Source organism: Pangasianodon hypophthalmus, chromosome 26 (genome assembly GCF_027358585.1).
Source record: "Pangasianodon hypophthalmus isolate fPanHyp1 chromosome 26, fPanHyp1.pri, whole genome shotgun sequence".
Lineage (NCBI taxonomy): Eukaryota > Metazoa > Chordata > Actinopteri > Siluriformes > Pangasiidae > Pangasianodon > Pangasianodon hypophthalmus.
Window position 1 is genome coordinate 8,618,720 of NC_069735.1, and position 25,246 is coordinate 8,643,965.

The following is a 25,246-nucleotide window of genomic DNA, read 5'->3' on the forward strand; positions in this document are numbered from 1 at the left end:
ATTTTCTTTGTTTAAATTGTGAAAGTCACAATTGAAAGTCAATTGAAGAAGAAAGAAAAAAAATCAAACCCAAAACTTGATCTTGGTATTTTTATTTCAATAAAAATACACATTTGGAAACTCCAGGATATGCAGCAACAACAAAGTTCTGACCACATATTTTCCTGACATCATAAAAATACCAAACTATTTTTTTCCCGTTCTCCAACGATATAACTTCATCTGGTTTAAAAAAAAATCTGAAAGACTATCTTGCTTTTGCCCAACAAATGCACTATCATTGGACTATCTTCTGAATCCTACTGCTGACTAATTCACTGTTCGCTTTGGTCCTTGAGCGTAAAGCCTACATTTCATGAATCAAGGAGTAATTACTGAACCTTCCAATACATCTGCGTGAAAATGGATTCAGCAGTCTCCCTGTGTGCGTCGTTCCACAGATCAGGATGCGCATCACGGAAACAGGTTCTGTAATTAGCCTATGTACATTTCCACCACGAGGCGGTTTAGAAAAAGCAGAGAGACTTGATGGAGGAGAAGGCGTGACATCAGTACAGTAACATTAACTCACAGCAAGTCCACTGAAGCTTTGATACAGCACAGCACAATGAAAAACAACTTTTATATATATATATATATATGAAAAGTGGTGCCACTTTACTGAAGACGTCCATAATCTCCTGTGTATTTGTGTGAAAGCTGTTAACAGCGTGCTTAGGTAAGGACAGTAGTTATTATTCTACAAATACACAAAATGACATTAAGGACGTCCTGCAGTAAGGCCGGCCCTGAAAACTCGTAAGCTGAACATGGTTCAGATTATTCAGATGTGTCTTAAGCACAATGCCGTGTAGAGGCATTTACTCTATGCCCACGCCACTGCCAACGATGGCACATGGTGCCACCTGGCTCGAGGGAAGGCTCTTCTTTTTCAAAACAAAGGTGCTCCTAACAAATATTTCAGGCAGCATTTTACACCCAAAGAGCCCAGCCCTCTTGAAATGCATCGGATATTTTCAGGTAAAACACAAGGTCTGTGTGATCATTTGTTTTCCACAGGCAAATCCAGAAAATGTGAAGTTTTAGTTTACAAGTCTTCCAGAAGCATCATAGCATAATAACCAATCATATGGTTCAGCAGTCATCTGCTCATTTTACCATGTAAATACAATCGTTATACTAATAAAGCTTTTGGAAAACCACTGAGAACCGTATCAACGGAAAACAAATTAAAACCTAATAATACATATAATCAGTCATTTTGCCTCATAAAATTGTAAAAACCAACTTCATACCCAAAAACCCACTTTTTAATTCTAGGTATAGACCATAAATAACCCTCTGCTTCCAAAGAAAATAAATAAATAAAATAGTTAGCATATAGCTCCATCACGGTAATACCCTCCATCCTTTTTAAAAGATGCATTTGATGCTCTTTTTAGCCCACAAAAAAAAAGGAAAGAAACGCTTCAACCGTTTTCCTTGAAGTAATGATAAAATGTTGCCAAAAATATCTTAAATTACACAAGTACTACATATTGTACATAACTGTGTGAATATATTTTATCCATAGATTAATATGTATATAAATGTCTCTGGTTTTTTAAGTTAAAAAAAAGATACAATTTGTATCAACGAGGACAGGTATTCTCTGGCTACCACAGGTCACGTCAGTAACAAATACAAACGTCTCGTTGGAAGTTCCCGAACATGCGACTCACAAAAGCTTCTCACCCAATCAGGTTTTCCCTCATAACTGCTTATACAGCACCAGGATGAAGATGACGAATGACAGTAGCATGCACCCAATACGTGAAGCCAGAGACGTCCCTTACTAAAACTAAGGTACAAAGACAGACTGGTGGTGTCTGTCTCCCCTACACTACACCTGTGGTTATGGACCACGGCAAAAGTTTCCCAAAAAGTGCTGAGTGAAAGTTAAACTCTTCATTTCTAAAAACCACATCCTTTTTGGGAAACTCTGCCACTGTATCTAATAACACTGGCTTTATGATGCAAGATAGTTGATGAGAATTTCCACCCAAGTTCCCAGACATACAGACAAGCACATGATCACACATCCACACATCCATGAATAAACGTCTCTCTGTAACACAACAAAACAAAATGACAAAGCTTAAAAGATACCTGTAAGAAATAAATGATAATAATTTAACACAACTATACTACTAAAATAATACTCAGTGAGTACTTCACTGGGCCAGCTTTTGGTGCATTTCCCCAAAGACCCAATGATTCATGATTCAAAAATTGGTTATGGGGAAAGCAATTTTGAGACACTAAATAAAAACAAAACACAAAATTTCAAGTGAGAGTAGGCATTATATCACAAGGATTATGAAAGGCCAGATATTGTGGGAATGTATTTTAAACTGACTTAATAAAATTTGTAGTAAATTTATACACCTTTTTTTTTTTGCTGAGGGAGCAAACTGTTTTTCCTTGTCACAAGAAAAAGCAGACAGGGTCCTGCCCTTTGTTTGCTCTTTATTTGGTCATTTCTTATTTTTACATGTGAGCCCAATTTCTGCATCAGTGACAACAACTTGATCGCAGTACGCTGTTCACTCCTACAAATCATCTGGCCTTCCATCAGTTCTTGTTTGATTGACATAAGTTATCAAACTTTACATTTGATAAACAGCAATGAAAAAGTGCCTTGTGAATTAGTACATGCTCACCTGAACCAAACTATCAACATAAAGCAAAACCTTGCTGGAAATATATAGACTAAAATAAATAATGTCACACTCATTTCCACATTCACACTTCAGGTAGACAAATTGCTACTAGCAGTTATGGCTCCACTGCTGAAGAAAAAAAAAAAAAACTTGACAGACTTCAAACTGAGTCAAATAAGAAATCCAGGTATGACATGACTCACTACGTCCTCACTACGATCATTTTTACAGGTTTCCATTAAAACCTTGTAAAACCTCCAAACGGAAGCACAGTATAACCTATCAAGGCCTGGACTATCCCTAGCAGACACCCCTGTCCTCAGGAAACACACAAGTTAATTGAACTCAATATATTTGCTACAGTTCCAATCATTTGCATGGGTTGTCAGTATCCAGTCTGGCTCTTTTCAGCCAAGATAGCGGCTGCCAGCTGTTGGGCATCGGTAACATGAGGATACCGGCCCATGACCAGGCGCACAAGCTCAGTGGGGAAGATGTTGCACAGGTTGATGAACACTTTCTCACGCAATTCCTGATAGCGACCAAGGGCAGGCGGTTCCTGGTGCTGGTGGGGAGTATGGGATGGATGAGGAGGAGAAGGATGAAGAGGAGTTTGTCCCCAAGGCACCCGCCATGCCTGCTGCCTGTTTTCTGGAAGGCTCTGGAAAGTGAAGGGCTCGTAGCAGGGCTGCTGATAGTATGGCTCCCAGCTGGCCATCCTCTCCTGGTCTGGGAAGGGCTTTCTGGTCAAAAGTGGTGAGCGCTCATAGAGCCTGGAGTCAGACACGCTGTCAAGACGTGTAGATGCCAGGCCTCGACTCAGTGGGGAACTCTGAGGAGCGTATTCTCCAGGACAACTGGATCTGGCGCCAATCATCTGGTGCTGGACTTGTGGGCCAATGTAGGACACTGAGTGCTTGAAGTGGGGCTCCGGAGGCTGGTCATCTTGCGTGAAGCTGTGTCCGCGGGCCATCCCGTGATGGTACCCTGGGTGAGGCGAAGGGACTGGGGAAAGCACACGGCTCTGGTGGTGGTGGTGGGGTGGTGGATTCAGGCCCATGGGCAGCGGGTACTGCCTGCGGTGGTGGTGGAGGTGGTGGTAATGATGACACTTGAGCCCATCGTCCAGCAGTGAGTCAGGCGAGCTCATGCAGGAGCGCTCACCAGGAGGCACCGTGCCATACGAATCAGAGCTGGCGCTGCCCTCGCTGCTGCAGTCAGATGCCACGGAACTGAGCCGTGCATCCATGTCAGACAGGAAAGGCCGCTCTGGGCTCCTTTGGGTGGACAAGCTGAGGCCAGAGTAGCCACGGACAAGGGAGTAGTAGCTGAGGTCTGGAGACTCAGAGGTGGGGTAGGAGTCTGTTTGAGGGAAAGCTGGCACTGTATGACTTTTGGAAAAGCATGTCAGTTGTTCTCTCTGGTCTTGTGTATGAGTGTGGCAGGAAGGGGGCCCACCTGGTGCTGGGGGTAGCGCCAAGCTGCTGTTCTGGGGGTCTGCTTTGGTTTTGGAGCTCAGCTTGTCCTCCACGTCACCGTACGAAAGGGTGCGGACACTGGGGTCTGACTGCCGCTTTGAGTGTGAACGCTTTCCATCACCGGTTTTATCATTGCGAGAGCCTCCTGGAACACTGTGGCTTTTCACAAGACCGGAGTCATTCGTGCCTTTGGCTGCAGAGGTCTTGGCACTAGCACGGAGCTCGTCAGCTACGGCACGCTGCGGCTGGGTGCCACGCTCTGGGTGGTAGAACTTGCACTTGTGACCATAAGTGCATTTCTTTCCTAAAGGAGCCAACAACAAATGCTTTTATCACTGCTTGCCCAAGAATGCAAATGGAAATAATGGCAATAATGAATGCATGCTAATGGGACCCTTTTAACAGGTATTTTCTTCCACTGAAAATTTAAAGGTGGTTTTTAGTATCACAGTGGAAAAATATTTATTACATTGGAAATATTTAATGTATCCAACACATGCACTGGTATAAAACTGCTATTTAAATTAGATCTAGTTAACAACAGGAGACTGCAGGCAGGGTTTAGCTGAAGAACAGAGGGATAAGTATCTACCATATGGACAAGGCTGTTTTTTGTGTTCTGGGACGATGGGCCTTTTTCTCAGGAAGTTCTCAAGGCTGGGGCCATGGCGACCAAGGGGATCATCAGGAGGCATGAACCTGAAGGACAGAATTTTAATTAGATAGCTACCTTTGCAACAACAAAATAATTCACAGTTAGCATATTAATAGATATCTCAAACTGTTAACATTAGCATGATTTAAAACTCATGGGTCTCTTACTGATCACTGTTGCGTAGAAACAAGATTTGAGCACACTAAATGAAATACACCCGAGTCTGTGTTGATTCATTAAAAGTACAGGATCAAAACGAGCCGTTTTTTTCCCCCCACAGTTGATGAATCAGATTCAGCTGTGTGGAAATACTATTTACATGTCACAGGCATACACCAGGCCCCAATTTACCGTCATATACATCTAATTTACATAAACCACAACCTAGGTGTTATAAACCGCAACCTAGGTGATATGAGCCAATAAAAGGTAAACATTCCACTCCAGTCACATCCAAGGGAGAAAGTAAACAGGAAAAAGGGAATAAATACTTTCCAGAAAAGCTAGGTCAGTTGTGTCCAAGGTTGCTAAAACTAAACAGGTTAGTTTTGTATTTATATACATGTTTACTATATAAATACATGTTTACTATCTATCTCTCTCTCTCTCTCTCTATATATATATATATATATATATATATATATATGCTACATTTATATGTAAATATATAAAAGAAATAAAACAAAGTTTGCCAAAAAACAAAGTATGCAGTTACATTTATTAATGTTATTTGCTATTTTTTATTAATACTTATAGGCCTACTACTCTACTTACTATATACTCTAAATTATTGATTATATGGACAGTGGTTTTGATTATTTAACTGCAAATCATGCATTTTTCAGGTTATTAAAATGTTCCTTAACCCAAGGGACCCTGACCCTAAATTAAATCATACAGATACACCAAAGATGAAATAAGGAACTAATGGTGGTCAGTTTTGATCGAACCTTTGATAAATAAGAGTCTTAGTGTTTAGGCAGGTATAAAAACTGCCAAAGCACACAGGAATAATATAATGGCAGGAAGACTCACTTATCATTGACAAACGAGTACATGAGAAGTCGCTCGTCAATAAACTTCTTCCATTCTGGCTTTTCCACGGCCAAATCCCTGTAGTTGTCATTGGAGACAATGATGCCATCGGATTCGTAAGCCAATTTGACGATGAACCGGTCATCATAGCACACCACCCTACGCCCCTGGACCCGGCGAGAGGGTGTGAAAACCAGGATCTTGTCCTTCTCCAGTCGCCTCAGGATCTCTTGATCTGAAGGAATAAAACAACTTTTAAGCTTTTGTATCTAAAGCTGAGACTGTAAGGTATAGTTTAACCAGGGCATAATGTTATATTAGTAAAGCCTAAAATCTGACACTGCAGATTAGTGCCAAATGAACGAAGAGCATCCAAATTATAATACAGCATGACTGTACAACTGCAGGCCTGGAAGCCCAGATTCTAGCAAAGTTGATTTCCTGGATTTATCAAACCTGTAATTAACTTAATGAGCTGAATCAGACTAGTTTGTGCTTAGAAAACACCAGTGTTCTGGACTCCAGCTTTTCAAGAAAAGCATGACTAAATAGTAATATGCGTACACAGAACAGATGAGAGGTGGACTTGCCTGTGATGAGAGCGTCAGGTCGGGACTGCTCTTTCCTCCATGCTGGTACGAACACTGTGATGTCTTTGTGGCCCCGTTCAAGGAACCAGTCCACTGCAAGCTGAATACCTTGGCAAGAAAACACCTCCTTGTTGCCATGGCTGCAACATTAAAGAGAGAAAGTGAGTGTGAGAAAGATAATACAGATAATAAGATAATAAAGATAATATTGCACAAAAGTTTTAAAAGTATAAAATAAAAACAGCACAACACTTTCACAAGTTTCGTCAAAGCTGACACAAAGCACTTCTTTTTTTTTTGCCTGTTTGTGACAAATATATAGTACTTTGGCATGACAACAGATTTAGATATTTGGGTTAGAACATGGAAGGATCAAAAAACTGTTAACAATAGTATTTCATTTCAGTCAAAAATAAAATGAACCATAGTGCACATAGTATACTCTAGCAATCATATAGGAATGTACATAGTACACAGATGTTGAGAAAAGTAGTGTTGAGAAACTGATTAAGCAACATCAGGAAATTCAGTTTCAGCAAATTTCACTTCATTCCTCTTGACAAATCACTTCAAAACAATTGATTCCTCTAAGTGATGTGTTTCACTAGTTTTTACCGATCAGTGGCTGGATACCTAAAACCACGTCTAGACATTGTGAGGTTTTGCTGAGAAACAGATTCTTCTATTCAGCTAAGGAAGAGTCACAAACAATTACAATGCTAAAAATCCAATTTCAGTATAAGTAAAGGGTTAGGAATGGCTGATTCTGATTACAGAGGTTAGAGTTTGGTCAAAATTAGGTTAAAAAAAATAAAAAATTACATTGTGAGTTTGTGGACACCTCACCATCACACCCATATGTGCTTGTTCAACATCCCATTCCAGAGTTAGTCCCCCTTTGCTGTTATAATAACCTCTAGTCTTCTGGGAAGGCTTTCCACTAGATTTTGAACTAGAACTGTTTAGAACTGTTTGGATTGCTGGGGATGGTGCCACCTGGGGGCTGTGGAGATGGCTTGGGGATCACATATGGGGAGCTGTACTGTAATGGCTTGGGATTGCGATTGCTGTAGTGGCTTTGGGGCTGCAGTTGCCACGAGCAGCTTCGTACTCAGGACTCCATCAGTGGACAGTGGATAGATTTTAACCAGCCGGACTTCTTGCAAAAACTGTGATGAATTTATTGGTTGCACAATTGCACTATTTGTCCATATAGTACACAATAGAAGGGATTTATTTATAATCGCACTATCCGTTGCACCCAGATGAGGATGGGTTCCCTTTTGAGCCTGGTTCCTCTCAAGGTTTCTTCCTCATATCATCTCGGGGAGTTTTTCCTTGCCACCGTCGCCACTGGCTTGCTCATTAGGGATAAATTCACAGTGATAAATTCAAATATTTACAATATATTTTTGTGAATCCATTTATTTCTGTAAGGCTGCTTTGTGACAATGTCCATTGTTAAAAGCGCTATACAAATAAAATTGAATTGAATTGAATTGAATTTTGGAGCGTGGCTGTGGGGATTTGTGCTCATTCAACCATAAGGGCGTTAGTGAGGTCAGACACTGATGTTGGGTGAGGAGGTCTGGGGTGCAGCTGGAGTTCCAGTTCATCCCAAATGTGTTCAGTGGGGTTGAGGTCAGGGCTCTGTGCAGGACACTCGAGTTCTTCTGCTCCAACCTTGGCAAACAATGTCTTCATGGAGCTCGCTTTGTGCACAGGGGCAATGTCATGCTGGAACAGGTTTGGGTTCTTAGTTCCAGTGAAGGGAAACTGTAAAACTATACCATACAATGATATTCTAGACAACTGTGAAGAACAACACATGGGTAAGATGGTCAGGTGTCCACATAATTTTGGCCATGTAGTGTTATCAGGCCTGATTTAACAACTACATGGTACTGAACTGCAGGCCCTGTATGCTAGGCTTGCTACAGTAAAGTAACCAGTGTTATTGGTGAACAAAATACTCTTAATTGATTGACACGTTTTGGCTGCTGGTAAATAAATCACTGAGAATATGCCCATGCAATTAAAGACCCAGACACTGAAATCCCACTTTTATTTGGGGGATTTTTATTTGGGGTAAATGTATGGAGATGTTCCTAGGTTTTTGTTAGTAGGTTCCTAGGAATAAAAAAATATAAATTTTAAACATGTTATTATTCCACATGTATTACTTTTAATGGGGTACATTTTACACACTTTTATTGTTAAACCTCTAACCTCAAAGACGTATCACATTGCCAGGCAGCGAGTTCTACCTTTTGAAAGGAAATCTTTTTCCTGAGAGCACTCAAGTTTTTAGCTACGTACAACAGTAAACATGGACGGTCAGCAAAACTTAGTGAAAACATCCAGTGTAGGGACACAGTAACATTCAGTGTAGTCTATGTAAATGTGAATTAGCTTGGCACAGGAGCACCACTTGTGAGCACCTGAAGAGGAAACGTCCCGGTGCGAGCACCTGTGGCAGATCCGTATGGTGGGTTTTGAGGTATAAATGATAAATCATGAACGACAGAATGTGAGGATAAAAGATAAACATGGTTCCTGCACGATCACACACTTAACCCTGCGGTCTCAGTAAACAATGGTAGGTTTCCTGCTGCTCCAGAGAGCGAGCTAGCAAGCGCTCATTTACTTTCAGCCTTTCAGCGATGCACACTAGCAGCGCACACCTGCACTTTCCGTTAAGACTTGAACGGAAAGAGGTCTTGTCACCTTAAAATCAGAGGTCGAAACTAGGAATGCGTTTTTTTTTTTTTTTGCCTATTTTTACCAAACTACATTTCCATTAACATGCAAGATAGTCTCACAGGGGTTGAAGTAGCAAATTCTTTGTGACAACAAACATGTGAAAAACAAACATGTGAAAAACTCAGTTCTTCGTTAGAAATGTAATTTGATATGTTTGATTTTATGTTTTATGCTTTTTACGTAGATGTAATGTGTCGATACCCTACAGAAGAGACTTGTAACCTACTGCTTGTTTTCTTTTTAATTAGTTAAAATCAATTAAGCCAAGAGCTTTTCGTATGATCACAGAATATTCAGGACAGTATTTGAAAAACAAAACAATCTACTGGTGCATCCCCTAAATCTCACTTCAGGTTGTTCACAACTACAACACGGAAAAATCAAGTAAGCGCTAGTTAGTGTCTGCAATTTAAATGACTGATTTACTGCAAAAATAACTGCTATTTAGTACAAAACTTTAATCATATTAAGGTACTAAAGTACAGTGTGTCCTCCCAAGAAAGAATGCAGCAATATTAATAGTTGGCTAAATAATTAGTCATGGCCATGTTTCTGTTATGCCCATAAACCACTAACTAAAAACGCCACTGTAGACATATTTGGATAACAGACATGTACAATGCTTCCAAATTATGAAACTGATTGGACCCAAAAAACAGAAAATCTGAAGTGTATCTGAAAGTTTGTGATGTAAGAAAGTACTGGTAAAAAATAAATGAGAGTAACCTGTTGGTATGTTGTGCACTTTATCTGTGCACAGATAAAATCTAACCATAAAAGCTGCAGTAATGTAAGCTGCAGGATTTTTGCATTTCTGGACTCTCACCTCATGGCTACATTGCTTCCATCCACAACAATGGGGCGTAGGTTATCCTTGTCATCCAGGATTGACTGTGATGGCGACTCAGAGCGTCGCGAATCGGTAGACTCTGAGAAGCTACATGCTGAAGAAGACGATGACCCGGAAGACGCTAAAGATGAAGAAGTGGAAGTGGATGAAGTCGCCGCACCACTGTCACTGTCTGACTTGCTGCCAAGTTTCACCAGCTCCCCTAGGATGTCGTTGATCAGTGCATCTGACCCGAGCTTGCTTAATACCAATCGGACCAAGTCCTCAGCATAACCCAGCTTCAGAGCGAAATCCAACTTGGTCTGGTACTCCCTTAGAGAATTTTCAGTGTTTGGATTATCCTGCGTCACTTCTGGCAGCACTGGGGAATCCAGATCCAGACATGGAGAGCGGCAAAGAGGCGGATGCACAGCTCGAGCTGATCCATCGCTTGGGGCAAGTGTACAGCCCCGCTCCACCTCGCCATCAGATCCACAGCTGTCCTCTGAGTCACCCCGGGACGAAGAAGGACATCTCCCAGAGCTGGGCGCTCCTTCCTCGCTGGTGTCCAATGAGCCCCTGTCCATTCTGGAAAGGGCATCTGCACCGGCCTGCCGGTCTACAGCCTTCACATGGAGGTAGTCCAGATCCAGCCCCAGGTCGAGGATGTGGCCTGCTCCATCATCCAGATGGTCCTTCAGGCCCATGAAGCTGTCACGGACATTCAGCGCCGTGCTGCCTGTGACCTCTTCTGACCTCTGGACCAACTGTTACTCACCCCTCAGACTGTTATGGTCATGTGAACCTGGAGAGACAAAAGAGATTGGTCTGATCACACTTACAAAAAAAATGACAACTAGCAACAAGAAAGTCAGTCAGTTGGTCTAATCCTAGAGGTTTAGCATCCTTGATCTGGCTGACAAATGTCTTCAGGAGCATCTAATAAAAGTTAGATCAGTGTTGGAAGTAAATGAGGTCAGTAGAGTTCTCCAAGCAGCACCTTTGAAGCTTCAGGTTATGGATAAATATAAACGGTTAATATTGAGGCTACTGTTTGTTCAACGATGTATTCAGGAAACTGACATTTTAAATGAATTAGACTTTATCATATCTAGATTTAGTTGGCATTTCAATGTTTAACCAGACAGGAAAGTGTCAGAAAAAAACACAGCCAAATCATACTTTCTGTTATTCGGAAATTACTGCAATGCATACATGGCTGCTGTTGAATTCTGAATTTGTCTTGATTGTGGAAAGATAGTAGCAGAGATAACTGGGTCAATTTCCACAGACAGATGCACATTCTCAGTTTTAATAAGACGTAGCTGAATTTGAAGGGGGTTGGGGGGGGCACAAGGCAAACAAAGGGCGGCCTGGAAAGTCTCCAACTGTTGCTAGGTTGCAGCTGCTTAAAGAACGCTCCTTCCAAATGCCACTGCAGAGCGGGAATCATTTCATTTGGTTCAACAAAGGGATTTAAGGGGAAAAGAGGTTGGACAGGGAAGGTGGTTCAGGTGAGTGACTTGTCCTGGCATAACAAGATTTTGCCGCAGATTACAGGCAAACCAGCTACATGATTTAAGGACAAACCTTTGCATATTTGAAAATATTTTCAGGACGCATATATTTATATATGTATACAAATGTATCACAAAAGCCAGACAAAAGGCTGAAAAATGTTTTGCCTAAGCCTAGCTTCCCCCTTCACAAAGAATACAAAATAGTACAAAATGAAAGCATGTTAGAGACCAATCTGACAGAAAACATACACGTCTTCAAATCAAGCTCTGTTTAGTCAACAATCTTTGGTAGTATGTTTAAACTATATATTTTTTCTTATTACTGTATATTTGTTGTAATGTTTGTTATATTATGTCAGTTACCTTTTATCATAAAACTGTGGAACACCAGAAATACTGGACTCATAATGACTGGGTTTTGAGTGACCAAATTTTATTATCATCAAGCAAAAATTTTAATTTTTTTAATCCTTGGGGAAATACATTTTATAGGGTTACTAGTAAGCCATATACATGGTTATTATTTTTGTTCAAATGCACATCATGGCTCAGAATTAAAAAAAAATTGTTTTAAATGCACTAAATAATGTTAGTCAGATCAACACTTAGTGACGCAACAGGCCCAAGACTGCAGTTTCTTTTTCTAGGGAATTTTTAGAGAAGGTCTGGCTGATGTAGTCTAGATGGCAATTTGCCAGCCAACAGTGTCGCTTCCATTTGATTTGTTGGCATTTTTCAAACTCCACCAGCGAACCAGCCCAGCCCAGCCCGGCCCGGCCCAGCCGTGCGTCATTAATGAAGCGGTAATGAATATGTAACACATGTCGTTTTTTTCCTGGGGTGTAGGCATGGAGAAGAGTTAAACCCACAGAGATGCAGAGAGGGAGACCAGGGGTCCCTAAGGCAGTGCAGGTCCTGGCAGTTATTGTGTGTTTGTGTGTTGGGGGTGTTTTGGTGAGGGGGGCTGTGATGTGCTGTCTGCGCTTCTCCTGAGACAAAAGCAAGGGTGAGGGCCGGTGGGATGCAGCCAGCAGGGCAACAGATGTCTGCTGAGGCCACGGGGGAACAGCAACTGGTGTCCTCCTCCTGCTTCTGCCGCGCTGCTCAATACAGCCGCCTGCTGTATATGCCCCGCCTCAGAGTGGTCACGTGACAATCAGAAACCTTGTCTTAACCCCAGAGTGCAAATATGTCCCCTTCACGGCAACGGCCATGTAGCCTGGTAACCCTGTTCTCTTCCCAACCTTCCCAACAGGGGTACATGCAAAATCCTCAACCCCCTTGATTCACGCCAATAACAAATACCATGCATTCAAAAATAATTTGTTTTTACAGTTTGCCTTGGCAGTAGTAAAACTCTAGGAGTTATAGCATGCAGTATATACCTACAAGCAGGTTGTACAACCAATAAAAATATCACGAGAGCAGTTCCTATACAGGATATGCAAAGTAAAACATACCACCTGCAGCTTATGCAAGAGGACTTATTGCCTCATATATTAAATGAGAGGAACTGGTAATCTAAGTAATAAGGCCAAATTTGCAAAGAGTGAGATCATTATGTAGCACTATCATATGCCTACTGAGAGGCATTTCACATTCATTTATGATCCATACAAATCCTATACACCTTCCAAATGAAAGCATACAGCATATAACCCAAGAGGTATGTATAAGTTCAACGCACTCACCACCAGTCAGGACAGACTGTCCCAAGCATCCGCTGGAAAGTTCCTTGAAAAGTGCTTTCAATGAGTAAAAGTAGTAAAAATATCTTGTATCCTATATCGGCGTGCCTCAGTGGATTGTCTCATACAAACTAGAGATCCGGTGCGCTTCTGTGTTGTCTAAAAGGAAAACTGAAAGAGCAGTAAAGCGTTCCACGCTTGTGGTGCAGCGGCCCTTCAAACACTCGCTTCAACTGAGGAAGAGAGTCTGCACCATAGATCTTTTTTCTGCAGAAGGCGGCTTAAACAATGAGAGCTGGAGCAGATGGAGGTACAATGTCTACCATTCCCCCATTAGTGAGTCTGCTCGTGGACCAATGAGAGAGCAGCCGGCTTACAATGGAACACACACACACTCGCACACACACTCAAACTGGGGGAGCGTGCAGATAAGCCAGTGGCTGTCATTCCAAAAGGTCTTCCCTCGTGCGGCCCATGAATCAACGAGGGGTGTGTGGCCAACAATAGAGCCACACAAAAGAGGGCCTGAGCAGGCAGCTGCAGCACGAGGCCTCGGCCATTAGGGAGCAGGCCGGCAGTGGGAAACACCTGGCTAGTTGAGGGACTACAGTGGCTCACCCTTCTTTGTGTTTTTTTCTTTGACTAGAAGCTTGGGGGGCTGGGTCACAGCTAAACAATAGGCCAAATTATGTTAAAAGCATTGCATGTTGCTTAAAAAGAGAGAGCTAGGGAGAGAAAGGGAGAATGACGGACAGAGAGAGTGTGTCTAGGGGGGTGGAAGGGGGTGCTCTGAGGGGTTGAAGTGTGTCTGTGTGGTGGGGGCATCTGAACAACTACACACAATAAGTGCGTTTCCCTAGTTATAGAGAAAAAGACATCTTCATTGTTGAGACACACTTCCACAATATGACGTTATAGAAAAGAAGAGGCCAGTATGATGAGCTTCTTTTCCTGAAGTCAAAAGTTGCTATCTTCTACTTCCTCTTCTGAAATGTCACCTACCTTTCACATCACACTGCTGGGAAGAGCATACCACAAGCTGTGCTTTTCGAAATGTACAAAAATAAGTTGCTGTCATACACAGCATTTTCCTGGAACAACATCAAAGCACGTGGACTCTTCTCATGTGACTTCCTAACGCCTTCCTTCTGTGCCAGTAAACCAAATCATTAGCTCTAAAACGCTTTACTGTCGATACAGGACCTGGGGGCTAGGTATTGAAATAAAAAAATTGTGAGCCTTGTAAAACAAACTAAAACTGGCTTAACTTCTGAGATCCTCTAAAGCAGGTGCTCTTAAACTCTTTGCAGCCAGGGAACCCTTTAACTGTGAAATGAATTCCACAGACCCCCTTAACGCCAATTTACTTCAAGAACACAGTCCTATTCAACTGTTCAAACATCAAACTCATTATTTCAATGTGTACGGTAATATTTTGGCTATTTATTGGAGAGGTTTTTTTCATTCCTGAACTTTACACCAACAGAAGGCTTTAGGTCTAATTTTAAATTATTTATAGGTTTTGAAGTTGAGGTTTGGATTACATTCATTCAAATCAAAAGACCAGTCATATAGGCTAATAGTGCTTCAGGGTCCAGACAGAACCACTGCTCTAATGCATGTCAACTGAAATGGGATGTAATCAGATTAAATATGAACTGGTAACATGAGTGTATACGATATAGGGTAGATAAATATCATTCATAAATTTCATCCCCATGCCACCATCATCATCAATATCACAATATGAAATGAATCATTATCAGATTTTGAAACATCTGAACAGAACATGTCATACTGAATTACCCCTCAAAGCATTGTACATCTATATGAGCTAGCTATTAGAAGTTTAAACATCAGACCTCCACGTGATATGATAGAATTTCGATTAATAAAATGACTATTCGATATTTGACAATACCTGCTAGAATATGATTCGATTTAGCAGCCTCTAAACGATATGTGTCCAACTTTGTTCAGAATCTGGGGTGGGTCTACTATTAACTTGTGAATGATGATGACATAAAGAAGGACCAATTTATGTATCATACGGGTTACAAGTAAATCACCTCGCTAGCCTATTTTTTCAGTTTAAAAACATTTTTTTTTTTTTTTTTTTTTTTACACACTACCTTTTTTGGTAATAATCTATTTATAAGCAATTATAATCAATAAGAACTGATCTATAATTATAATTATAATAAATCTATAATCTATATACATTGGGGAGTTTCATAATTCGGCATAGATCGACTAGTTTGTCATAATCTATATAGCTTACATTGTACCACATATAATTATATCCTACTTACAAATACAAATACATACTGAATTCACACGACACTCCTAGACCATAGGGGGTATTCGTCTAATCTAGAGATTTGTTTAGGGATGAGAAAGAATGATCAACTAATAAATTTTTGTTTTTCTACTAGCAGATTCTGATTAAACTTTAAATAACTATTATTCTTACTACTGATAAAAAAATATGAATATTATTATATACAGGGTGTCCAAAAAGTCATGAACCAGGGAGAGTAAAACTACTTATAATTAATTATTGTATTTATTATTTATTAGTATTTATTTATTTATTTATTTATTTATTTTTTTACAACATATACTCTACATTTTTCACCCTTATGCTCATGTTTTTTTTGTGGATTTTGCTCAACATGTTCGGATCAACATATTTGGAGATCAGCATATCCCTATTGGTTCCTGACTTTTCCTGACCCTGTATTACATCATTATATAAATATATACTATTTCACGACACTTGTCAGTGAGCTAGTCATAGTGGGCCAAGTCTATTCTCAAAATGTCCTCCATGGATGATTTTTTTTAAACATTTGGACAATGGCACATCATGCCACAAAACAAAAAAGCATCCATCAGTTTCAACAACTGATGTCTGTGGACCTAGTCAGGCTACTTGAGTAAACCTGTTAAGTGGACATACAAAATAACATCCAGTGACATGATCACAAAAGGGTGTAAGTCTAAGAGAATAGCGTCATCCCTGTAGTTAATTTACGAAGAAGCTGACAGGTACTCTGGCTCAAAAAAAAAAAAAAAAAAAAAAAAAAGTTAATTCTCTCTACGTATTTATTCTGCAGCACTGTGGAAACCTCCAGCACAAGATTTTCAGTAAGAAAGCTCTGACTAGCAGTGTTTTGTAACAGCAAAGAGGTAAAGCTTTTCCTTTAAGTTTTAGAGCACAGGGAAAGTCTTCAGACCAAAAATGACTTTTACCCTGAATGCATTGCGGTTTCTCAGAAATGGAGAAACTATAGAGAGGCAGCCGAGGGTATGACTGTTTATAACAGCTACAACTACACTGTGTTGTTCTGTGAGAAGTAAAACTGTGTAATGGTAGTCAAATCGCCATGGTATAAGGGCGATAAAATACAACATGTTGGTTACCGGAATATAATCAATAGCAAGATGGTGTAATCTGCTCCTGATGCAAAGAATTTGGTAAATCTACCGGTACTCATACACCTGAACAAAAGCCTAAACATGCTGTGATCAGGTTGTCAGTGAAGCTGGACGCAGTGGCCACGCTGCTTGACTCGTGGTGACTTTCTAATTGATCCTCAGCTGCCGAGTCGCTCCTCAGGGTCAGCTAACTGATGACCATCTGCTTGGTGGGCCAACGTAAACAGGTGTCCTCATGACACCAACTGCTGGAGGCTATCAAATGCCCCTGGCTGGTTTGTTCAGGCTTGGTGTTTGCTGATGTAGCAGAAATTTACACCATTTCTTTTAAAATGTGATTCTTTTGATCACAAACAAGAGTTTCTTTCTTAGTACAGAAGAATACTCTGATACTTCCTCTAATACTACCTACAATAATAATAATAATAATAATAATAATAATAATAATAATAATAATAATGAGGAGCAGGAGGTGTTTTGTGTATTGTGATACATATAAACAAAAACTGCCAACTTCTAGGAAGTTCCACGATATTCAAAGTCTTTCAACTAGGGGTGGGCGATGTGACAAAAATATCATATCACGATCCTTGAAGACATTTCTACGATATACAATATGTATCAGGATATATAAAAGTTTCCTATCAAACTGCCAGCAATACAGTAGTGTTGCAAAAAAAAAAAGTTATAAGTAATAATAGATGTGTTTATTCTTAATAAACAAATTTTAGAATAGATTTTTTTATATAAAAATCTGAAAACTGAAAAAAAATTAAAACTGAATGAAAGAATATTTTTATTTTACAGTTTTTAAAAATTAAGTACAAAATTTCGTCAGCTGTTTGTTTGAATAAAAAAAATTAATGCGTAATTTAAAAAAAAAAACATTTATGATATCACAATATCTACACCATCTCAGAAAAGTGTACTGTGACCTAATTTATCACGATACTGATATTGTCATATTGCCCAGTCCTATTTTCAACATTAAATGTAAATCGTGATTCATCCAGAAACCAACATGTTGCGTTCAGAAACTTCCTGCACTGCAAAAATACGATCTTAGCAAGTGATAATATCTAGAATATAGTCAAAAGTATGTAGTATTTACTATTATAAGATTACAATAAACCATTAAACTTTTTCACATATTTTTAACTGATTTTAAGCTTGAAATGGTCTTGTTCGATTAACAGATTTTTTCTAATTTTAAGCAGTTATTTCTAGAAAGAAGCAAAATTATCTGCCCATCAAAAAAGGAAGTTAGAAGCATCTAGAAGCATGAGTAAGAGCATCTAAAAAACAAGCTGAACACTATTATCTGATTTATAATAACCTTGTAATAAGATATACTAGATAAACAGACTTGCTAAGCGATCATTCTTTGCAGTGTGAAAAGCCATTGCAAAATACCTAACACGTCTCAATTACAACCTCTGTTTATTATATTGTGCAGAAGCTTAAACACAATGCACCGCATTATAATCATATCATATATAATATCAGCGCAAAGCAGCCCTGATTAAATTTATACCCCAACATTCCAGGCTTCCACCATTACACAGAAATTTTATCCACTGAACCTGCTGCCACTCAATGTATCATGACGAAATTAACAGAAAGAGCCAGTGGCAGGACAAAGGATACATGGCATGGGGGTGGTGGCCTACACTGACCCGTACAAAGGCCAGCTGAGATGGCCAGCACGAGACAGGGGAGGGGGATAAACTTCCAAATCCCATTTACTCAGCAGCTCCTCTCAAATCAAAGGAGCAGCAGAAGGACGCCTTATGTCTGAGGTATCGTGTCCAGCCCTTCCTCAGCTCTTGCTGTTTACACACGCTTTCAGACACAGGGGATCGCCCCAGCAGCAGACACACACCTCCAGGCCATTCATCCACCCTGAGCTGGACAATACAGTCAAACGGATTAGTCAGGACGCTGAGCACGGGGCAACTGCGATCCTTTTAAAGACATTAGCACCACTGAATCAAATTACTTGCAAATTCCAAATTCCTCGATGGTCATGTTTTAGAGACTTTCGATTTCCAGGGTGGATAAATCATAAACTCATTAGCTAGCCCGCTGTGCAAGTGACAACTCCAGTGTATTTGCCTAGTCTTTGGTTGCCTAGAAGCCTGATTAACTCGGATAAAATAGAAGCAAACATAATTTAACCCCAAAAAAGACAGAAGCTAGTTGAGTGTATTACTATATAACAAAAATGACTGAGTATCTGAATCCTTGGGAAAGAAATGATATAGTCCTTATTCCGTAATGTCTTCATTGTAGTGTATCATGCTTGTGTCTTTAGCTAATATTCTTGAATATTTTCTATCCTCACACTGTAAATGAAAATGTTATGCCAGTCTGGATAAGTCTTTATTTTTACTGCTATTAGCAGATTTGTATAATTTGTATATTTTGTGCTGCACAGTTCTGCAATTTACCATTTCATCACTGCTTCCACGTACAAATCCATACAAGCCAATTTATACAACTAGTAAACTACAGTTTAGTTCAGTGTGTCGTGCCACCAGGAAATATACAGACCAACTAAGCCTTGCTACGCTTAAACATACGTACTAATTAAAATTGCTTTGCAAATTGCAATAGTCAGAAAGGCATTTTCACAGGAGAAGAAAAAAACAGTGACTATATCTGCAACCTACTGAACCTACTTTTTCAAATACAAATAAAAACCATGTAATCTGTGTGTCCTGCACATCCTGGCTACTGATTTGTCCACCCCTAATGTTAATTTCTCACAATAAAACAACATAGCAGTTTTTTTCCTACTCTATACCACCAGGGAGCGAGTCATAAATATAATAATCTGATTTTACAAAAAATAAGGTATGTTAGGCCTGGTTCACACTGCACCTACAGACGCCGACCAATGCCGAACAACCAACAACTTTTAAAAGTTGGCAGTTGGATTTAGAATGTTGGGAAACACAACTGTCATGTTCACACTGCCCCAACAGACACCTACGAACTTTTTTACAGACAGTCAGACTGGTTTAAAAATGGATGATCCTTTTACCACAGTCAAAATTTTACTATTACTGGTGTCTTTATGTGTCCTTCTTCGCCTGAAAAGATGAAGAGCGAAACAAAAGAGGTTGTGTGTGAAGCCTCGGTTGTTGCGATGTGACAGACAGGGCACTTACTTAAATTTATGCAAAGAACTGCAGACACAGGATGAGCGAAGCTTTCAAAATTTTGCTCAGTTTGCAAACCAAGGGGCCAAAATAAACAATATTATTTAAATAATACATCAATACAGATTTACCTTTTTGCAAAGAATATGTGGCCGTTCTAATAAAGCTTCTCTTCCCCGAGATCTACTAACTCCTCTTCTTTCTGATTCATCCAGAAATCTGCCATTTTACCCAAAACAATGATTTAGCACGCCTAGCACCTAGCACACAGGCTTTTGTTTCTATGGAGTTTTTTTTAGGGATGCTTGCCTCATTGTCATGGCAACGGTTCATGCCCAGATCAGATTTGTTGGAAAATCATACCACGCTGCTCAGACATTCCTGGATTGACAAACGCTGATTGAACAAGTTCAGTCAGTAAAAACAAACTCCGACCAACGCCAACAATTTTCACTGATCTGACAAAACCTGACAAACTTGTCTGTTCCCGTTGGTCGGCGTTTGTCGGTGCAGTGTGAACTAGGCTTTAATGTCCACAATGTCACATCAATTCCATGAACAATAGAAAAAAATTCGCAATGTACAATTTTTGAGAGACGTGGACAATAATTAAACAGTAACAGACACAACAGATTAAGGACACTCACAAAACTAAACTAATAAAACTAAAATTACTACAGGTAATAGAGAAACAGGAGGTTCAAACAAACAAAGAAAGAAACAATGAACATTGTACATTGAGGTTCCCATTATGGGTTGTTTTGCAATTTCAATCAGATTTTCATTTAATAAGGACAGATAGCCACATTAATTGAGTTTACTAGCTAATCTGATTTTATTAACAGGATATATCTGGCTCACTAACACAGAATTACCCTTTGTCATGCTATCCAAACAGCCAATTTCACAGCACAACCTATTACGCAATTGCTCACGGTTCTGCAAACGCATTCTTCCTCAGATTCCATCCTTCCATTTCCACTAAGTAATGATGATGGATGTGTGGAGCAGCAGAAGGACGGCACTGTGCTTCAGGACGCAGGGGGATGAACTTACAGACTGGCTGAGAATGGACTGATGGTCCCTGATGGCTGCGGGGCCAGCTGTTGGTGCGAACTCAGACACCATCCCCAGCCAGTACGTCCCATTGTGAGCCTGGGCCTCTGCTCGAACCTTTCACCAGGCCATGGTCATGTCTGTTGGGGGGAGACCTCACAGCTGACTAGGGAAGTATGGATGCCCAGTGGGACACAGACGGGCGCAGTCGGTCCCTCTGCACACAATCTGTTTCCATGGCTTGTATGGAAACGTGAGGCAGAAACACAAAAACGTGCCAAATGCACACAGTCTGTTCCATATTATGATAAACCATTTTGGAAAGCATTGTCATGGGCCTGGGTCGAGGACTTAGATGCCCAATGTACTTGGACCTGTCCCAAATTCCTAGATGGTTCTGGAAATCCAAAATCCATTATTATCCAGTGCTAAAATCCATTTCTTTTCATTGCATCTGTCCTTCCTCTATTGCATTTTCTTGTTTCACCACAGTACTAAACAAATCTTCAATTTTGTGTTAAATATGGGTTCACTAGTACACTAATTATTCCACTATATTTACTCCATACATTCATATTTTTATCATAAGTTCCTAAAAATTAAAAATCTGCTAGGCTATTATATCAGCCAACATATGATAATGATAAGCTAGCTAACACCCACTTACAACATAATGCAACTACGACATATCCAATTGCTAGTTTGTTTTCTTTTGCTGTTATAAAATCAGCTTTCTCTACATAAAAAAATTGATTATCTCAGGCTTCACCTACATGTATTCTGATATTTTTAAATACAGTTTTTACTCCGCTTTCAAAAAACCTGTCAAAAGCCTCAAGAATAACGTTAAGAGTGTGTACTGAGAGGTAGAGAAGGCAAAATGAAGACAAAACACGTTCATTAATTCGTTCATTCATTCATCTTCAGTCATCGGGTTTTCCTGGTCAACGTCACGGTTGGCCAAATGAAAAATGACAAACACAAGGATTAATGTGTGTGAATGGAACAATGAAGTGGAACAACTGCTTAAAAAGGGGTCTTATCCAACATATCTGTTTGCAGTGCAGTGTGTACCACCAGAGTGATGGATTCAGGAACAGTACAGCGTCTATCACATTCTGCCTCCTCCGCACGAGGGTGTAATCATAAAGCAAAGCAAAATTAAATTTGCAAACACATTATCAATAAGGAAATTACTGACCACGAAGTAAAAACCTGTTCCGCAGGCATGATAAATGATGATAACATGCAAAACCAATATGTCTCCACCTTGAAGGGTGCTTCAAAAAAACTTTGTTTTCAGTGACCCAAAACACTGAGGCCAAAATGCAAAGAAAAAAATGTTCTGCTTTGGGTTATTTTATCTTATTTTTTTTAAATATCCTTATATGTGTGGGCGAGGTCAGCTGTCAGGTGACTCAGGTTGACCCTAGTGCTTTTGATACAGTCTGTCTGGTAAGTTGTTCCTTTCAGACCTTTCCCAGTTTACCATTACAGGACACGGTAAATCTCCAAGGACCGAGCTTGCAACCCAACCTCGACATGCTGCCATTAGGACATCAACTGGACTTATGGCTTGGGTCACCACTGTGATACTCACATTTACAACTATGCAAAGTCATATTTAATGTCCACCACCGAAGCTCTCACCAGTCATCACAATAGCTGTCTTAAACTAAACAAAGTTACCTTCTAAATCTCTCAAAAAATATCCAATTTGTGTGCAAAACTGGTTTGCTGAATGCTGGTCATGTACTCACCTGAACTTCACTCTTTTGTCTTTAAAACCACACTGGCTTAAAAACTCTTACTCCTAAAACAATCACTTGTTTAATTTAGGTCCAAGTCAGGCCTAAACACTAAACTAAACCACACTAAACCTGTGCAAATAATTGAAATGGAATCACAGCAATTTCAGCAAACATAGGCTATGGCAAACAAAGGGAAAGTGCAAGTGCAAACAGTGTATCTATAATGTACAGAACCACTGGCGTTGTAAGATATATTGCTAATGGTGCATTCAAGTCATGTTGGAAAGATCGTATTTATGAGTTGAACACACAGGAATGCCACCAAAAAATCATAATTACGAGTGAGGAAACTCGGGGTGTTCTTTGAGCTCTGAGTTTCTGAGATAAACATGGTGGAATCAAAGGATGCATCTTCTGTAGTTGATGGTAAATTTGTTCTGTATTTAGCAGTGACATGTCTCTGTCAAGCTTTTTTATTTACAATAAAACAAGCAAATTGCCGGCATAAAATACGATAGCACTGAACAATTACGATGTAATATGTAACAATAAAGTTTACAGTGGCTTCATAAATTGATTAAAAACCTATAAAAGCAAAACACACCTGATGCGCATTCTTTATTCTTCATTTTCTAAAAAAAGAGTTAAAAAACCTTGCTGTATTTTTTTTTTTTTTTTTAGTTAATTAAGAGAAGGTACACCACCATCTTGCGCCAAACGAAGTGACTTGAACGCACCTGACGTCGTAATTATGACTTCCCAACTCGTAAATACGAGCTTCCCAGGAGCACAGTAAGATTGGGAGAGGGAAAGGGGGATTATGGAGTGGACAATTTCCATACCAGGAGATGACAAAAAAAAAAGCATATTGCAGATACTGCACACCAAAAATGTGTGCGCACCACGGTGTACTTGTTTAACAGAGGGGGAAAAAAATGTTTTCCAATGCTTAATTTTTTTTAAGTGTAGTTGAGCAGGAAATTTGCTGAGATCTTGCAACCCTGATTAGAGAACATGGAACATCTGCTGTACCAAGCAGTTCATATTTTATATGTGTGTGTGTGTGTGTGTGTGTGTGTATAAAATTATGAAGACTGGGAGTTGCTTGAATTCCTTTTCAAATCACAGTTTTGAAATATACATACATATATATATATATATATATATATATATATATATATATATACACACACACACACATACATACATGATTTGTTCAAACCTACAAGTGTATTTATCAGACATCAGGGGTGAGAGACCACTTCCTCTCAGGGCCTTTTGTTTATGGAAAGAACAGACTGAAACTCTAAGAAATGCTTGACAGTTTTAACACTTCTTGTTTTTGTACTGAACTCGGTTTCGGGCTGCTTTTGTTCCACAAGCCTGGCAACCATAACAGCAGAACTTTGCCATTTCTGCTCTGTTCTTGTTGATAATGATGCCTTTATAAGGCGCTTTGGCTTAGAAACTACAAGTGACTAAAACAAGTGAGTGGACAACAACCCCCAGAGCAGCCATTCTCTAAACTCAAAGCACAGTGCGGAAAAGATGGCCATTGTGTTTGGGATAGTATTTATAAAGCGCTCAAAAAATAAGAACAAAACTTATATAACACTTACATCGTTAAATTAGTTAAAAGCTAGCGCTTTTTATCAAGCCGAGCAGCAGCGCCCAGCAGAAATGGCCTTAAATGGAGCTATGCTAACCAACCGGCTAACGGGCTAAACAATCCGCTAACCGACAGCGAGCTTGTTTTCGTGTTCAGAGTCAACAACACGACGAGAATTCCTCTCAGATTGCTCATAAATGCCTCATACTACAGTGAAGGTCCTCACTTCAGCCTTTACTGTGCTGTCAGATGTGAAGTTTTTGTTTGCAGCACGCGTGCTAGCCGCGCGCACAGCTGACTTCTCAAACCGTGCACGAGCCCCAAAACACAGCGCTAATAAACAACAGGCAGTTTAGTGCAGAGTTATCTACACACACATAAAGCGGCTATAAAACAGGCAGAACGCGTCTAACTTACCGCTGGCACGGTGCATCTCCGAACAAGCTAAAGCTAGCCGGATGAGCCCAGTCCTGCCCAGTCCAGCCCAGTCCAGCCCCTCCTCTCCTCACTGCACACTGCCAGCATCTAGCCAGCCACCTGCCGCGCTCTGAACCTGGCACTCGACAACAAGCCACATCCCAAACAGCTCTCCGTGCTACATGTAGTGCACTACATAGCCTCCGGGTCCTACCCCAGTTAGTGTGGTGATATAGGAACAACGACGCTTGTTGGGATTCAACCAAAATTAACGGACTACCGGCATCTTCTTGTACTGAGATAAACAAACACTTCACATGCAAAGAACAGGACAAGCTGCATAGCTGTTTATAAGATTACCAGCTAAAATCACACCCTGAAATGTTTATTGTTTACTGTTACTCATATTAAAAAGAAATATAATACATATGCAATACATTTTGTATGCATATTCTTTTTCTATTCTATTCTATATGCAAATGAGGCACTACTTTGCATATCACAATCTTGCATATTATTTATTAGTTCTAATGTAATACATGCACAGT

The 25,246-nt window shown here is 40.0% G+C and overlaps 1 protein-coding gene across 2 annotated transcripts; it reads right to left on the reverse strand.

Moving 5' to 3' along the window:
* Positions 1–75: 75 nt before the first annotated feature.
* On the reverse strand, positions 76–24,879 carry LOC113537664 (probable ribonuclease ZC3H12C). Of its 2 annotated transcripts, none has more exons than XM_026932280.3 (6): positions 24,699–24,879; positions 10,050–10,857; positions 6,461–6,600; positions 5,871–6,105; positions 4,773–4,879; positions 76–4,484 (listed from the first exon to the last, which is right to left on the reverse strand). In XM_026932280.3, the coding sequence occupies exons 2-6, from the start codon at positions 10,757–10,759 to the stop codon at positions 3,088–3,090; spliced, it is 2,589 nt and encodes an 862-aa protein (XP_026788081.2). In that variant the 5' UTR covers positions 10,760–10,857; positions 24,699–24,879; the 3' UTR covers positions 76–3,087. The 2 variants fall into 2 exon arrangements, with proteins under 2 accessions (XP_026788081.2, XP_026788082.2); XM_026932281.3 differs by lacking the exon at positions 24,699–24,879 and adding an exon at positions 13,264–15,426.
* Positions 24,880–25,246: the final 367 nt, after the last annotated feature.

Coding starts and splice junctions, on each gene's coding strand:
- LOC113537664 (XM_026932280.3), bottom strand. CDS start 10,759: ATGGGCCTGAAGGACCATCTGGATGATGGAGCAGGCCACATCCTCGAC. Junction 6,601..10,049: donor GGAAGCAATGTAGCCATGAG/GTGAGAGTCCAG, acceptor TTAATGTTGCAG/CCATGGCAACAAGGAGGTGT. Junction 6,106..6,460: donor ACCTGACGCTCTCATCACAG/GCAAGTCCACCT, acceptor TTATTCCTTCAG/ATCAAGAGATCCTGAGGCGA.